Here is a 16,225-nt window from a genome sequence, read left to right on the forward strand (position 1 = left end):
AGACATTCTGGAGAAGCAGAGAGAGTTACCGTTTAGTAAATTGACAATTGTGAAAATAAAACCATGTTTTACGAAACTGCTCTTCTTTGCATTTCAAAGCTGCTAGGAGATCTTCCATCTGTTGCATCTTATTACAGGAGAAGTACAGCCAAAGCTTTTAGCTGCACTTCAGTGGATCACAGGAGTGCAGTTCATTCTGTACTCCTGTGACCCGTTTTCAGCTGACAGAGGGCTGAAGCCTGTTGTCGGCTGACATCACTCAGCTGTCCAGGCTGGGAAAAGATCCTGACTTCAGTAAGGATCAACCCCAGAATCTGGAGCAGCACATGGCTCAGCCTGTCAGTGTTCTGCTGAGAGCCTGAGCCAGTCTCTCCCTCCCCCTCCACACCACAGTGCTCCAGTGAGCATGGGGAAAGGGGGGGGGGCCAGAGCAGACAGCGGTGACTGACAGACTAACAGTCACCACTCTCTGCTCACAGCAGCTGTGAGAACTCAGCGGTTATGTGATATCTGACTCCTCACCCTTAGAGCCGGCAGGGGACTGATGCAGCCTCAGACCGATACTGCATCCACCTAGGTAAGTATGATTTAAAAAAAAAAAAAGTAAACCTCATACTTATCTTTTAACCACAGAGATCCACAGGCCAGGGATATATTTTACCGATCATAAACTGCAGACAAATGTAGATATCCTAAAAGAAAATCTGCATCACTACTGCACCCATCAGTTTTAAAAATCTATGAGGAATCTATGCTTACTTAGTATCCTGTAAAGGAAATGTTGGGCTCCACTTGTGTCAAAGCTTTTAAAAAATTTTGCCCATTAAAATGCATATCTGAATTTATGATATAGTGAAGAATATAGAGAACTTACCAGCAGCATGAATTGGAGTTCTTTGAGTAACTGAGTCATGTACAGTAATGGAAGCTCCCTGACTAATAAGAACTTCAACACACTCTGTGTGCCCTTTAAAAGAAGCAAGATCCAGTGGTGTTCGTCCTTTTTCATCTTTATTATCAACATCGGCATAAGTGTTAAGCAGTATTTCTAAGGCTTGATGATGTCCATTGTATGCCTAAATAATGATGGTAGAAATACTAATAAAATGCATGGTGAAAATAATCTGTAGTGGTTCTCAAACTTTTAGCTGTTATGCCCCCATTATGAAGCAGCTGAAGCATATGTACTGACACAATTCATTTAGCACACTGGCGGGTTGCTCTGTATAATATGTCTGCTCTCTGCACACTGTAGGGACACCCAACACTCCTCCACATTGCACCTGTTTTGTAATACACTGCACAAGTCAAATGTGGTGTGCTGCATTGAAAATAATTCAAAACGTGCTACATTTGTTTGCCAAATCTAGCCCAGTATAACAGCCAAAAAACGTTTGCATTGTTGTGCAGTGTGATAAGGTTTGAATGGGCCCTAGCAATCTACATAACACACCGAAAGACTGCTGAGCTAGCTGAACTGTACCTATGTGAAAAAAGTGGACATATAAAAGTAGCTTGGGAACGTACTATATGCATACCTCCCAACTGTTCCTGGTTTGGACTGTCTTTCCCTCATTTAGAACAAAGTTTCTCTGTCCCTCTTTGCCTACATACATTTTGCTAATAAGTGTCCCTCTTTCCCATCGCAGAAAGTTGGAAGTTACACACTCAATATCAACTGTGCTAATATTATATGCGTGTTAAAAATTGTGCAACAACCCTCAAAATTAGCTGCAAGCACAAAAGTGCTGTGCTATTATGTAAACAAAAATCAATACCAAATCCACAAATAATCAATAATGAAACAATAATAACGAAAGTGATATACCGGTAGTAGTACTTGGGGGTGATTATTATACTTTCCCCCTTCTCCAGGTAATTAAAGTCAAACTTAATGTATGGGCTAAGCTCCCCCTCTCAGTGGCAGGCAGGATCAATTTAACAAAGATGATTCTTTTACCCAAGTGTTTAAATGTTACAGCTCATATGCCAATCTCAGTACCCAAATCATCTTTAAAACTATAGATGCATTATTTACCTTTATTTGGGCCAACAACAGGTGAAAACTGAAGCTTTCTATTTTGCAACGGCCAAAGGTTGAAGCTGGTATGCTGCTCCCTAATATTATCTTGCCAGGCAACTTCGCCACTCGACTGCCTGGCTGGTATCTATTATTCTGGCTGTAGTGGAAGCACATTTAGCTCATGTTCTTAAAGTAGACTATCTTCTAGTAGCACTAGAGGCACCTCTAGCTGTCCTTGCAGTAAAGTGTGTACCAATCTTGACATTGGCCCAAACTGTGTGGAGAGATGCCAAAAGAATAGATGAGTTCAGAGAGATTGCCCTGGAACTCCCACTATTTCAAAATCCAATGTTTCCACATTTACAACATCTCACCGATAGCTTCTTCTGGGTTTGCATGTGTATTACTGTATTAGAAGATGTATATACCAATAATGTTTTGGCTTCTTTTGAGGAATTACAATGCAAATATGACTTTCCACATACTGCTTTTGTATAGGTATTTGCAGTTTAGACATGCTCTACACACACAGTTTGGTGTTACTACAACAAGATTTTCTAACTACCCACTGAGAGGAATATTATGGTCTCAAGGGCCTAAAGGTCTGATCTCTGATCTGTATTCCCATTTGATGTATTCTATGCATTATAAAACCCCAACGGCAATATGTTCAAAATGGCAACAACTTATCCTTGACCTCTCAGTTGAGTATTGGGAAGAAGCTTTCTCTTCTCATATACATGTGTCCCCAGCTATTAATAATAAGCTAATACAGCTATATATGTTGCATAAAATCAACTTAACACCAGTCAGACTTCATGCTATGCACCGAACACCTGCCTCGAAGTGCACTAGATTTGATTGCCCACAAGCAGCTTTCACTCATGTTATGTGGCCATGCCCTGCTATAGTTAGACAATGGCAACAAGTAACCCATACACTCTCTATTATATCTATCTGTGCCTGTACCTTGTACTCCAAGAGTGTGCCTATTGGATATATTAGACATGGAACAATGGCTAAGATTTATCCGAATTATGTTGTGGGAATCATTATTTCTGGCATGCAAGGCTGTAGCACTCAAATGGATTCAGTATATTTCACCCCTCTGTGCGCAAATGGATGCGAGTGGTGAACCAGATTTTGCCATATGAAAAGCTTACTTTTAAACACAGGGGTTGCCCCAGAAAATATAATAAAGTGTGGGATGTCTAGTGCTCATCCACTCTTACTGTAACTAGAGATGAGCGAATCGAACCTGGCGAAGTGGAATTCGTTTCGAATTTCAGGAAAAATTCGATTCGCATCGAATCCGAATTTTAGCAAACTTCGAGTGCACGAATCGAATTTTTCCCGATCAGCCGGCAAAAGTGTCACTGCAGAGAGCTCCGCTATTTCTGACAGTTCTGACAGTTCATTTACAGCGGTTGAAACATTGTATCTATTTGTTTCCATTTAGGATACAGATGTTTTTATTCGGAAATAAATAGATACAATGTTTCAACCGCTGTAAATGTGAAGGAACTGTCAGAGAACTGTCAGAAATAGCGGAGCTCTCTGCAGATACACTTTTTGCTGTACTGGAATACTTCTTCTTTTCATTCTTCTTCTTCTTTTCATTCTTCTTCTTCTTCTTTTCATTCTTCTTTTCATTCTTCTTCTTCTTTTCATTCTTCTTCTTCTTCTTTTCATTCTTCTTCTTTTCATTCTTCTTCTTCTTTTCATTCTTCTTCTTCTTTTCATTCTTCTTCTTCTTTTCATTCTTCTTCTTCTTTTCATTCTTCTTTTCATTCTTCTTCTTCTTCTTTTCATTCTTCTTCTTTTCATTCTTCTTCTTCTTCTTTTCATTCTTCTTCTTCTTCTTTTCATTCTTCTTCTTGTCATTCTTCTTCTTCTTCTTTTCATTCTTCTTCTTCTTCTTTTCATTCTTCTTCTTCTTCTTTTCATTCTTCTTCTTCTTCTTTTCATTCTTCTTCTTATTCTTTTCATTCTTCTTTTCATTCCTCTTCTTCTTCTTTTCATTCTTCTTCTTCTTTTCATTCTTCTTCTTCTTCTTTTCTTCATTCTTCTTCTTCTTCTTTTCATTCTTCTTTTCATTCTTCTTCTTCTTCTTTTCATTCTTCTTCTTCTTCTTCTTTTCATTCTTCTTTTCATTCTTCTCATTCTTCTTTTAATTCTTCTTTTCATTCTTCTTTTCATTCTTCTTTTAATTCTTCTTTTCATTCTTCTTCTCATTCTTCTTTTCATTCTTCTTCTCATTCTTCTTTTCATTCTTCTTCTTCTTCTTTTCATTCTTCTTCTTCTTTTCATTCTTCTTCTTCTTCTTTTCATTCTTCTTCTTCTTCTTTTCATTCTTCTTTTCATTCTTCTTCTTTTCATTCTTCTTTTCATTCTTCTTCTTCTTCTTTTCATTCTTCTTCTTCTTCTTTTCATTCTTCTTCTTCTTCTTCTTCTTCGTCGTGCCCCGTGACTGCCCAAATGAGTGAAGTGTGCGGTGATTCTAAGATCGACGGCACTCATCTGCATGTCATACTGACTGACAGTATTATTTCTCTTCCCCAGCAGACTCCAAGGGCATTTAAATTAAAGGTACAGTGTTCTGCACTAATATAAAGGCTCTCTGAAGCCTAGAAACCCTTTAAATAAGTTAAATTCGCGGCGAATAAATTCGCATCGAATCGAATTTCTCCCGCAAATTCGGCGAATCAGCCGAATCGAATTTTTGAATAATTCGCTCATCTCTAACTGTAACCAATAAATGAGATATGTTATTTGTATGGTTGCGTTTTAAACGTAGGAAACTGCAGTCTTAATTGTCTTGTTGAACTTATTTGCTTACTTAGATGTGTTTCATACAAATATATAAAGCTAAAGAGCCTTTGGTTTTGATTGTGAATGTCATACTATATTGTGCATATACAGTTGTGTTAAAAATAATAGCAGTTAGACATCACTAACCTGATCAATCACTGTTTTTGGTAGAAATGATATTTCTACATGGCAAATAATTTACTAGCAGGTGTAGTAGAGTAATAGAAATCCAACAGACCCAACAGTCATGACATAATGACATGCATGCTGCTGATTCTGTGTAATTGAATTACTAATTGAAAGGAGCATGTTCAAAATAATAGCAGTGTGGAGTTCTATTAGTGAGGTCATTCATTCTTTGAAAAACAGGTGGCAATTTTTTCCCTTATTTAACGAAGGAAGGCAGCAAATGTTGTACATGCTGGTTACAGTGCATTTCTCTCTGAAATTCTGAGGAAAATGGGTCGTTCCAGACATTGTTCAGAAGAACAGCGTACCTTGATTAAAAAATTGATTGGAGAGGGGAAACATATAAAGAAGTGCAGAAAATGATAGGCTGCTCAGCTAAAATGATCGCAAATGCTTTAAAATGGCAACCAAAACCTGAAAGATGTGGAAGAAAGCGAAAAACTACCATTCGAATGGATAGAAGAATAGCCAAAATGGCAAGGACTCAGCCAACAATCAGCTCCAGGAAGATCAAAGAAGGTCTAAAGTTACCTGTGAGTACTGTTACAATTAGAAGACGCCTATGTGAAGCCAAGCTATCTGCAAGAAGCCCCCGCAAAGTCCCACTGTTGAAAAAAAGACATGCTGAAGAGATTACAATTTGCCAAAGAGCACATTGACTGGCCTTCAGAGAAATGACGCAACATTTTGTGGACTGATGAAAGTAAGATTGTTCTTTTTGGGTCTAGTGGCTGGAGACAGTTTGTCAGACGACTCCCAAACACTGAATTCAAGCCACAGTACACTGTGAAGACAGTGAAGCATGGTTGTGCAAGCATCATGATATGGGGATGTTTCTAATGCTATGGTGTTGGGCCTATTTATCGCATACCAGGGATCATGGATCAGTTTGAATACATAAGAATACTTGAAGAGGTCATGCTGCCTTATGCTGAAGAGGAAATGCCCTTGAAATGGGTGTTCCAACAAGACAACGACCCCAAACACACCAGTAAACGCGCAACATCTTGGTTCCAGACCAACAAGATTGACGTTATGGAGTGACCAGCCCAATCCCCGGACCTTAATCCAATAGAAAACTTTTGGGGTGACATCAAAAATGCAGTTTCTGAGGCAAAACCAAGAAATAGAGAAGAACTGTGGAATGTAGTCTAATCATCCTGGGCTGGAATACCTGTTCACAGGTGCCAGAAGTTGGTTGACTCCATGCAACACAGATGTACAGCAGTTCTCAGAAACAGTGCTTATACAACTAAATATTAATTAAGTGATTCAAAGGAAAGCAAAATCTTCAAACATTTTTCAGTTTATATAGTGAATGTTTGCAAAGAAGAATGCAAACACTGCTATTGTTTGAACAGTCTAATATTCACTTTTCTTCAATTTTTTTAAAGGAACAACACAAATTTGATCTATTTTTCTTCATGTTTTGATTTGGAATAGAATGTGTAGTGTTCCCAATGCATTTGTGTGTATGGAAATAAAAGCTATTAGAAGGATTTTGAGCTTTATTCACTTTTTTCAACACACTGCTATTATTTTGAACACAACTGTATGTTTCTGTACCTGCTTTCATGTCTACAGACTGAAATGTTTGTTCAACTCACTTATGTTGAGCGTTGTGTTTACTGTATTACTGTTTGACATCTCCGGAGTTTTTCAAAAAATGATATAGTAAATTAGCGGATCCTTAAGACGTCTCTTCCAGTATTGCGTGCTCCGGACGTACGGTGAGAGGAACCATTTTTGTCATTGGAAACCTGCTGCCTTTTATGTTTTATATCTTTGTGAGCGTATTTGAGATTTTATAAAGCGGAATTCTATTATTTTATGGGGATGCACTACAGATTGTTCTTTTTCTCCCTGAGCATATACAGTGAAGGAAATAAGTATTTGATCCCCTGCTGATTTTGAATGTTTGCCCACTCACGAAGCAAATGATCAGTCTAAAAATCGAATGGTAGGTGTATTGTAACACAGAGACAGAATAGCAACAAAAAATTCAGAAGAAATGCATGTCTAACAAATTATGCAGTGATTTGCATGTTAATGAGAGAAATAAGTATTTGATCCCCTTCACAAAACATGACTTGGTAATTGGTGGCAAATCCCTTGTTGGCAATCACAGAGGTCAGATATTTCCTGTAGTTGGCCACCAGGTTTGCACACATCTCAGGAGGGATTTTGGCCCACTCCTTTTGGCAGATCCTCTACAAGTCATTAAGGTTTGGTGGCTGACGTTTGGCAACTCGAACTTTCAGCTCCCTCCACAGATTTTCATTCGGATTAAGGTCTGGAGACTGGCTAGGCCACTCCAGGACTATAATGTGCTTCTTCTTGAGTGCAGATTTCTAGGAAAATCAGTGAGCCAATCACATAAGCAGGAAATTACATTTCTGAGGAAGTTCTGTAGAACAACGCTATATAGAAGGCCCCCAGGTTGCCATATTGCATTGAGTTTTACAGAACATTACAATGCTGCAGATTGAAAAGGAAAAGTAATTTGTAATAACATGACATTATGGCTTGTGCAGCAATTGCACTAACGCTCACTATACAGGTTGCAATCGGACTGTACAATCTCTATGGATCTACCAATAACTGTGTTATGCAAAGGCCTGCCTGAGTGGATACAATGACTGAATAGTTAGGTATGTCCTCACATTTCATACTTTTGTAATCTAAAGGAGACTGAATAAAGATTTTACACTTAGGCTGTGGTATGGTGAGCTTATGAGAGAACAGTAAAGTGTTGCTAAACCCACAACAGTAAAATCAGTCTGTATATGATGTAAAGCATGCTTGTTATACTCACTGTGGAACCTAAGGGTTTAATCCTCTGCATTGTGTAAAAAGGCTGTTTGATCCTTCCTTCTCTGCCCCTCCTCTTGTTAAAATGACCACCTGAGACAGACTGAATCCACAGTCACTCTGCACATGCTCAGTTTGGTGTGTATTGCTAGAGAGGTTTTTTTTTTTTTTCTTGGGAGAGTACATGTGATCAGCACAGGGCCAATTAGCACTGTCCAGAAAGAGGGTCAAGAAAACTCCTCCTACAAGCTTTAACCAGTGCTCTGCTGAAGTCACAAGACTGCTCTAACTGCTGATGAGAAAAGGTATTTAGCAGTTTATATTTACTAAAATAATTGCATTTCCATGTTGTGTGTACTGTGGAAGACCAGATAAGTGAAGGCAGAGTCCTGGGTTTAGTAACACTTTACTGCACAACCACTGTGCATCACTACTAGGGAAGAAGGAAAGCCTGTAAACTGAACATTAAAACACATTGATAATACCTACTGTTATGGATTATCATATTTCTGTTAAAACTGATAACATTTACAAGCCTATCCAAAAAATATTGAACGTATTAAGAGTACCCTTTGTCTGGAATTTTCCCTAAAAAATAATAATGCACTTCCCGGTATGTGAGCGTACCTAGGCACTCCTATACCTACAATCTCATTTTATCTGCAGTTTGAGATCTAACTCACTGCTGCATTTGTCTGTCAGTCTCAGGAGATTTGGAATGCGTTTTGGTGATATCAATATAGTGGTGGTCACTGCTCTTCCTACTGGAGGCTCTGTAACTAAGAAGCTAAGCCCCACTTCTACGAAAATGGCAGCCTACACACAAAGTAAAAGTATAGTCAGTAATTGGGAAAGGTTAGCTGAAGGGGACCACAGGCAATACTGGTGAGAAGTCCTTTGCCCTTTACCTGCCTTTTGTGGGAACAACTTCTGCATTTCAGTTCCAATTTAAGGTTCCCTTTTAGGTAAAGAACTTCATATGCTCATTATAATAGACATTTAAAAAACATACCGCCAAGTGTAAAGGGCTTTTCGTAGTTGGAGGATTTGCAACATCAGTGATATCTTCAGTCCTTTTTAGCAGCTAAGAAAAAGGTTTGCATTAATTTTGTAAAATTTCTTACGTTATTAAATGCAGAGCTGCCCACATAACATAAACAAACATGGAAATGTCTGGATGCCTGATTATCTCACATAGCATCTCTTCCTAATTTTAGACAGGTTAACCTCCGCAGCTGCTGTTTTTTTTATAATTGGCAAATTATGGTTTGATTTGTGGTATGTTGGTGATTTATGTTGTGTTTTTTGTAGCTCTGATATATTAATATATGATTTTTATAAATAATGTTGAGCTATCCCCTGGGTGTCATGAAAACAGGTTGAGCCCTTGTCAGGTTTTTATTATTTCAAGTATACATACCAGCAGCTGCCTTGTTATATATATTTATTTTCTCTGTGTATTTGCTAAAAACTATTTCTGAGAATAAGTAGAAGACTTTGGACCTTGAGGACACATTTTATTAGGTTGTAACCTGTGGGAAAGCCAAGTTAAATATGTTTCAAGCTGCTGCAGACAGCTGACAGTGTAAGCTCATGTCATTCATGTTACAGTGTGACCCTCCAACACCACCTGGAGCCCTCCCAAAATACAAATACTGACTTACCCCGGTCACATCAAGCCCGACTTTGAAATCGTGCTACCTAGAGTGTAGTCGCACGATTTCAAAGTCGGAGGAGATGCCGATTTCAGGTGCGATTTGCAAGACATCTGACACAGATGTCTATTCAAATCACACAAAAAGTAGCACTACTTTAGAAATCAGTGCGGCTCCGACCAAGTCAGAATTGCACCGTTTTGAACGCTCTAATTGCAGACTATAGGGTGCAACTTGGCATACAATTTGCAAGTCACACGGCATGCCAAGTCGCACCCGATATAACTGGGTGTTAATCAAAGTCTGTATTTGCAAAGTGTGCTACAACTTTTCTTTTCCACAGGCTCATTTAAAACATAGTACCTTAACCCCTTCACGCCTAAGGGTAAAACAAATCTTAATGCCTAAGCACAATTTTGTAACGTTGGTATGTCTTAATAAAACCGTAAATATCATCACAACTACTTTGTACATCCAGGTGAATTATACCTTCTTTTTTTCAGGATAAATTGGGCTTTCATTTGGTGTTAAATGGTAATGGATATCTCCTGATTTTTTTTTTATTATCAAAGGAAAACTGGCCCAAAATAGTAAAAACAAATATATATTTTTTTAATTTAGCTGTGTGTTTGTTGTTACTACCATAGCCTACCACCAAAGAACAACCCAAAATAAATTTCCCAGCTCTTGATGATTGCAGCAAAACCATATATGTGTATGTTATTTGTTGTTTGTACCCATAGTACAGCCCAGAAACATTAGTGCGCATTTTGTTTTTTGTTTACCTAAAACACATGGACACTAACACCAAATTTTAAAAAATCCTGACCTTTGACACTGACCTTTTGACCCTGACCTTGACCCAAACACTGAACTAGATCAAACCTTGATGTAGGTATTTTTTCTTTATTTTTTAATATTTATTTATCTTTTTTTTTATCTTTTTAACAAACATTGCCCCCCCCCATGCCAGGAGTTAGAGAGATACAATGTATCTCTCTCCTCAATTAATAGAAAGAGAAAAAAAAAACAAGGGGGCTGGGCTGTACAGTGACTGATCACTGTGATAGCCAATCAGAGGCTATCACAGCAATCATGTGACCTGGAATCAGGAGTCCCGGGTCCTGATCGTTAGAACGGGACCCAGGGCTCTCAGTGACACTGCGGTCTTTGTGCTGGGAGCGCGCTGTGTGGCGTGCTCCCAGCAGAAAGAAAGGTAAGAAAATATGCATCCCCACAGAAAAAAGCCCAGTTCTGTGAGGCCGCATATTTGTGTGACGTCAGCGTCAAGGGGTTAAAGCTTACATTTAGCTAAAAAAAAGTTCTCTACAGCTTTTGTTATATTAATTTCTTGTAATTAAGTACTGTATATTCCACAATTGCAGGCTGCTTGATTCTGTAGAAATTGTCACTACAATGCTGCCCCATTCACTTCCTGCTGATGAACTGGTGCTGTGGGGGTTAATAGGTGTGGGTCTTAGCTCAGCTGCACTAAAATAATACGACAGGGACACGCCCCCTCCTGCCCTCTCCTCCATTCAGAAAACTTCTTTCACTGATCACACTACCTGTAACACCATTTGTGAATGGGGGAGAAAATCCTGTTACTGTTTAGGCTCTCCCCTTTCACAGATGGTGTTACAGCCATTGTAATTAGTAAAAGAGCTTATCTCAATGGAGGAGAGTGGAGGAGGAGATGTGTCCCAGTCAGCTCATCTATTTTGCAACTGATGTTGGAGATCTAAGACTATTATATCGGAGTTCCAGCCATTTTTGTCTTTATTAAAAGTCAGCAGCTACAGAAACTGTAGCTGCTGACTTTTAATAAACACACACTTACCTGTCCCAGGGTCCAGCGATGTGCTCACCCGCGCCATACCTTCTCTCCACAGTGCCAGAATCTCAACTGTGGGCTCCAGGCTCTGACAGCTTGCGGTTTTACAGCTGGGTGCCCACTGCACATGTGCGAGTCACGCTGTGCATCCTGATTGGTCCAGCAGTCTTCTGGGACCAGTGAAGATTCCCAGGAGACTGCGAGAGGAAGGAGGGGGCCCAACCAGGTACCTGCTCCCCCCCCAAAAGGTGCCAAATATGGCAGTGGAAGGGGGGAGGAGGCAAACAAGGGAAGCTTAAACTTTTGGGTGGAACTCTGCTTTATCCCCCACAGTCCTGGAAGTTCAGCAGCAGGAAGAGGACAGGGCAGCCCTGCAGTGAAGATTTCTGCAGAATGCAGCAGCTTGTTCTATATGGGACATACTTCATTACAAAGTAATGTAACTAAAGCTGTAGGGAAATTAAAAAAAAATAGCTTTATTATATATAAACCACATCAAGTAATTTTGTTTCTTTTTTGATTAAATAGTGATCATGATGATGTCCATATTCTGGGGGCTGTTTACTGAGGGGTAAATGCACATAATGTGGATAATGGTAAATGAGGGTTAAATGCACATACTCTGGGAGCTGATCATTAATAGGCAAATACTCATATGCTGGAGCTTAGACTCTGAAAGATTAATACACATTCTCTGATGGCTGATCAATGAGGGGATAATGCTTATAAAATAGACACTGATCTCTGGGGGTTAATGCACATACTTTGTGTCACCAAAGAGTTGATGCATATACAATGATAGGTTAAATGCATATAGACTGCTGGTATGACTAGAGAGTTCTGTGTAGTGGAAGGGTCATTTCACTGCTAGCAATAGAAAGGAGGAAGCATGGTGTATATGCTGGGAAGAGGATACAGGAGAAAGACTTTGTGTGAACTAGAGGTAGAAACTCAAAAGGTAGAGCATGTTGTGTGTTCTTCTAAATGCAGAATATGAGGTCAAATCCACCAGTGAGAAACTGAAACTTACTATCTAGAAAGTACTTACGTATCTATTTGTGTATTGATGATTAACCAATCCAAAATAAAGCTTGCATCCTAATGATACGTTTACTTTGTATTATATATAAGTTCTTTTGGATTTCCATTTATGGTTAAAGCTATCCGAGGGGGGGGGGGGGGGTGAGGAGGATGTTGTCATTGTTCTGACTAATACACTTTTTGTGTGTAAATTTCTGCTTGGGCTTTTGATCTCTCCAAACTAGTTTTTCCTTCAACAAGCAAATGAGCAGATTCTGGAAAAAAATTAAAAGTAGCCAAGTGCTCCATCTGCTGTCTACAGAGAATACAGAACATTTTTTATTCAATCATTTTATATATACCCATTATAGATGACAAAAAGAAAAAATATATGTTTAAATTTTTTTAACACTACTATTTAGCACTGACTAGACAAAAAAAATGTTCATTAGGATGAAAGGTCACTTACTGACCGTGAAACTACCACAGAAATATAAAGTCTCATACTATACTGGGGGAAATCTGCATAGCCTTCAGAAAGCCTACTAAAAGAAAAATGAAAGTTGATAGTGGAGGATGGTACATTTTAAGTGGCTCCCAAAATTTCTAAGCAATCTGACAAGCTTGGATACATGAACAAATTTGACAGTGATTCAGCCACAAGTCAGTTCAATAAAATCTATTTTAACCTATAATATCTGACCACTGATTTGGTTTAGCATGCAGGAGGAGATGTTACATATTTAAAGTGATACTAAACAGTGTCCTTATTCTCCACGAAATGATCACTGCACGTTAGTTGCAGTCAGGGGCACTACTATATGCATACCACAAATCTCATGGTCTATCTCAGTAGTGAGCAAGAGAGGGTGGCTACAATCCTAAATATAGTGGGACCACGGTGAATTAATGTAGCCCCCTCTATCAGGAAGCGAGATTGCAGCAGCATAAAAAAGGGAATTTTGAGATATGGAGGAGTAGTAGAAGGCCCTTTTTTGAGTTATGAATACATACATTTTTTTTTGATCAAACCAGAATTTAGTATCACTTTAACACTATTACAATGAGTTCAGTTTGCGTATTACGCTGTGATTGTATAATACTGTACACTTACATATTCCAAGCCTTCTCTGTGACCATAGGCAGCAGCATAATGGATGGCACTGTAGCCCGCTTTGTCACAAATTGATGGGTCGGCTTTGCTCTCCAGCAGATATTGCAAGCACCTGTTTTAAAAATGTTATTATTTGCTATGAAGAATGTAAGCAATATCTGTAGCATCAGTACAATTATTCTTAGTCATAAACATATAATATGAAGAGCAAATTCCAAAGTCTTGGGGCAATATGCAGTTAGTTTTTTAGCTTTATTTGTTGTATTTAAAAGCTGAACAATGACGTTTTACTCACAGAAAGGTTAACACATAGGTTAGACATGGAAAGTTTTAAGGTGGAGTAATGAAAAAGAACTGCTAAAAGAAACTGAGAGAAATTAGGAGGATTTAGAGATATATTTCTGACTGGCATCTGCTTTTTGACCACAACCACCATTAAAAATGATTCCGATACTACTGCTTAAAGCTCAATAGTATACCTTTTATATTGGTGATAACTGGGGTACAGCTAGCCAAAAAATGATTTACAAAATATATAACAAACTCCTATTTGTTTTATGTAAAGTCATAATGGACCTTGTCTGATATACTACTCCCGTATAGCAGTGTAGTTGCCATGCAGTTTTATTGGTTTACAGGTAGCCAAATACATATTTTGTGAAATAATTAAAAACATATTTTTCATCTTCCTTCTCTTGCAGTATCTCCCACTCTACCAGCAGCAATAGTTGCCTATCACCGTCAAACGCTGACATACCATATTGCACACACTCAGCAAAGTGTTGATGTGTTTCCCATATGTAATCAGTCTCTTCTTGCCTCTTACAGGTGGACAATGTGCTCAGTGACAAAATCTTGATTACTATCACCATTCTGGCAACACCGCCTGCTTTGATGAAGTTATAAATCTGAAGGTCTGAAAGATTTTGATGAACTATTCAGGCTATAGCCAAGTTTGCAGAAATGAAAGGGGTGTAATCAGCGCAAGCACTGCTAGAAGTCCTGAGTAATCCTGGTGTGGGGTAATGGTGGTAGCTATGGCTGTATAAGGAAGATGAGCGTGGGGGTCCGTGTAGCACTGAGGGCAAGGCTTCCAAATAGACTGTAGCAGACTCTGTAGGTGAGAGAAGGAGAGAAGCGCCTCTAAGTGCAATATGTCTCTTTATTTAGGTATATAGGTAGGAACACTCACATAGATAAGATAATTAGAAGCATAGAAACTGTGGTTAATTGGTGACCAACAGTAAGGTGGGTATCCATGGTGAAGAGCTGTCATCTGTGTGGGGCATTTTCAAGCTGCTTAAAAAAGGAGTGCACTTCCACCTTGGGTATCTGACGTCATCAGGGCCACGCCACCGCTGCGTTCCACCCGACTCTGAGGGAGGACGTGCACGCCGGCCGGCCTCACCGCTGTTCCCCTCCAGCCACCACGCTGCTCCAGCGGCACGCTGACCTCTCCATACCCCACACAGATGACAGCTCTTTGGGAAGTACAAAGTGTAGGGTCTTTAAGAGGACCAGAGGAGGGCTGGAGTCAGCTTTTGGAGCCTGCTGCATGCTGAGACCAGGGGAGGCCGAGACGAGGAGGTGCTGTGGCTGCACAGAGAGGTGCAGGATCTGTAGGAGGTGTTCTGTCCTCCTCTCTGCTGCATTGGGAATGTGTTGCAGAGACAAGCCTCTCCACAAATGCTGCCTACTGCTGAGACAAGGTGGGGCAGAGATGAGGTGGGTGCTACAGCTGCAGGAGAGGTGTAATGGCCACGTGAAATGGCCTGGCAGGCTGGATTTGGCCTGCAGGCCTTGTGTTTGATATATGTGCTATAAGATGTGAGTGTATTGTTTTTAGCTTGTTTTAAATAAAGTGAGTGGCTGGTTTACACTATGAAAGTTTCCTGTGCTTTATCCTAATGCCAACTTCCTGAGGAGAGTGAGAAAGGGTATGCACCAGCTGTGAAAGCTGAGTCGGAGGATCAGAGGGGGAGGTGGAGAGATACAAAAAAGATCCTGAGGGTAAAATCCTTGAAGTAAAAAGAGTGGTGGAATCTCCTTTGGACTGAAGGAGTAGTGGAACCCTCCTATGGTGATTTAATCAGGAGCACATAGAATATACAGCAAGTGAATGATTATATAAAGGACACTGGACAATTTTTGCAACACATTTATTTACTTGTTTAGGACACACATGGTTTGCACAATTTAAAGGCACAAAATTGATACACTTAAATTTGCACTTAATATAATTGATGCAGTTTAATTGGATGGTTTGCACAGTGTAAAAGGCCTATATAAGTAATGCACTTTATGTAAAAAAATTTGTATATAAATTAAATTGTAAATATTTCACTGCTGATGCCAATTTTTCTTCCTGACTGACGAGAGACATTTTTATTTTTACCAACTGCATCCCACTAGAAGACCTCAGAAAACGCAATTCTGGGAGTGGGGAGAACTGTATCAGAACATCGTAACTTTTTTATATATTTAAGACTTATTAGAGCTTTTATCATATTTTATTGTGTTGGTTAGAGTAATATTGCGCATATCTATATAATTTGCATGGTGTACGGAGGTTACCTGGGTAATAATTGATCTAACTTTTTGGGTACTGATATACTGTGTACTAACCTATTTGAAGTATTTTGCTGTGCATTTTATCAGGTATCCTTTCCTATTTCCCTACGGTCGCGGGAAATTGAAAATTATATCTGGAGCACTAATCATTTAATACTAACCCCTAGAGAATTGCATATTGTAAGAAATCACATTGG

The 16,225-nt window shown here is 39.2% G+C and overlaps 1 protein-coding gene across 1 annotated transcript in view; it reads right to left on the minus strand.

Moving 5' to 3' along the window:
* Nucleotides 1-16,225, minus strand: part of ANKRD44 (ankyrin repeat domain 44) — a 350,654-nt gene that overhangs the window by 108,559 nt on the left and 225,870 nt on the right. Inside the window, exons 16-18 of the mRNA XM_089692691.1 lie at nt 13,458-13,569; nt 8,847-8,918; nt 875-1,076 (exon numbers count right to left, since the gene is read on the minus strand). Of these exons, the coding sequence (XP_089548817.1) occupies nt 875-1,076; nt 8,847-8,918; nt 13,458-13,569 (386 nt within the window). The remainder of the gene's footprint in view (nt 1-874; nt 1,077-8,846; nt 8,919-13,457; nt 13,570-16,225) is intronic.

Source organism: Staurois parvus, unplaced genomic scaffold (genome assembly GCF_062004578.1).
Source record: "Staurois parvus isolate SC_StPar_1 unplaced genomic scaffold, SC_StPar_1.0 ptg000601l, whole genome shotgun sequence".
Classification (NCBI taxonomy): domain Eukaryota; kingdom Metazoa; phylum Chordata; class Amphibia; order Anura; family Ranidae; genus Staurois; species Staurois parvus.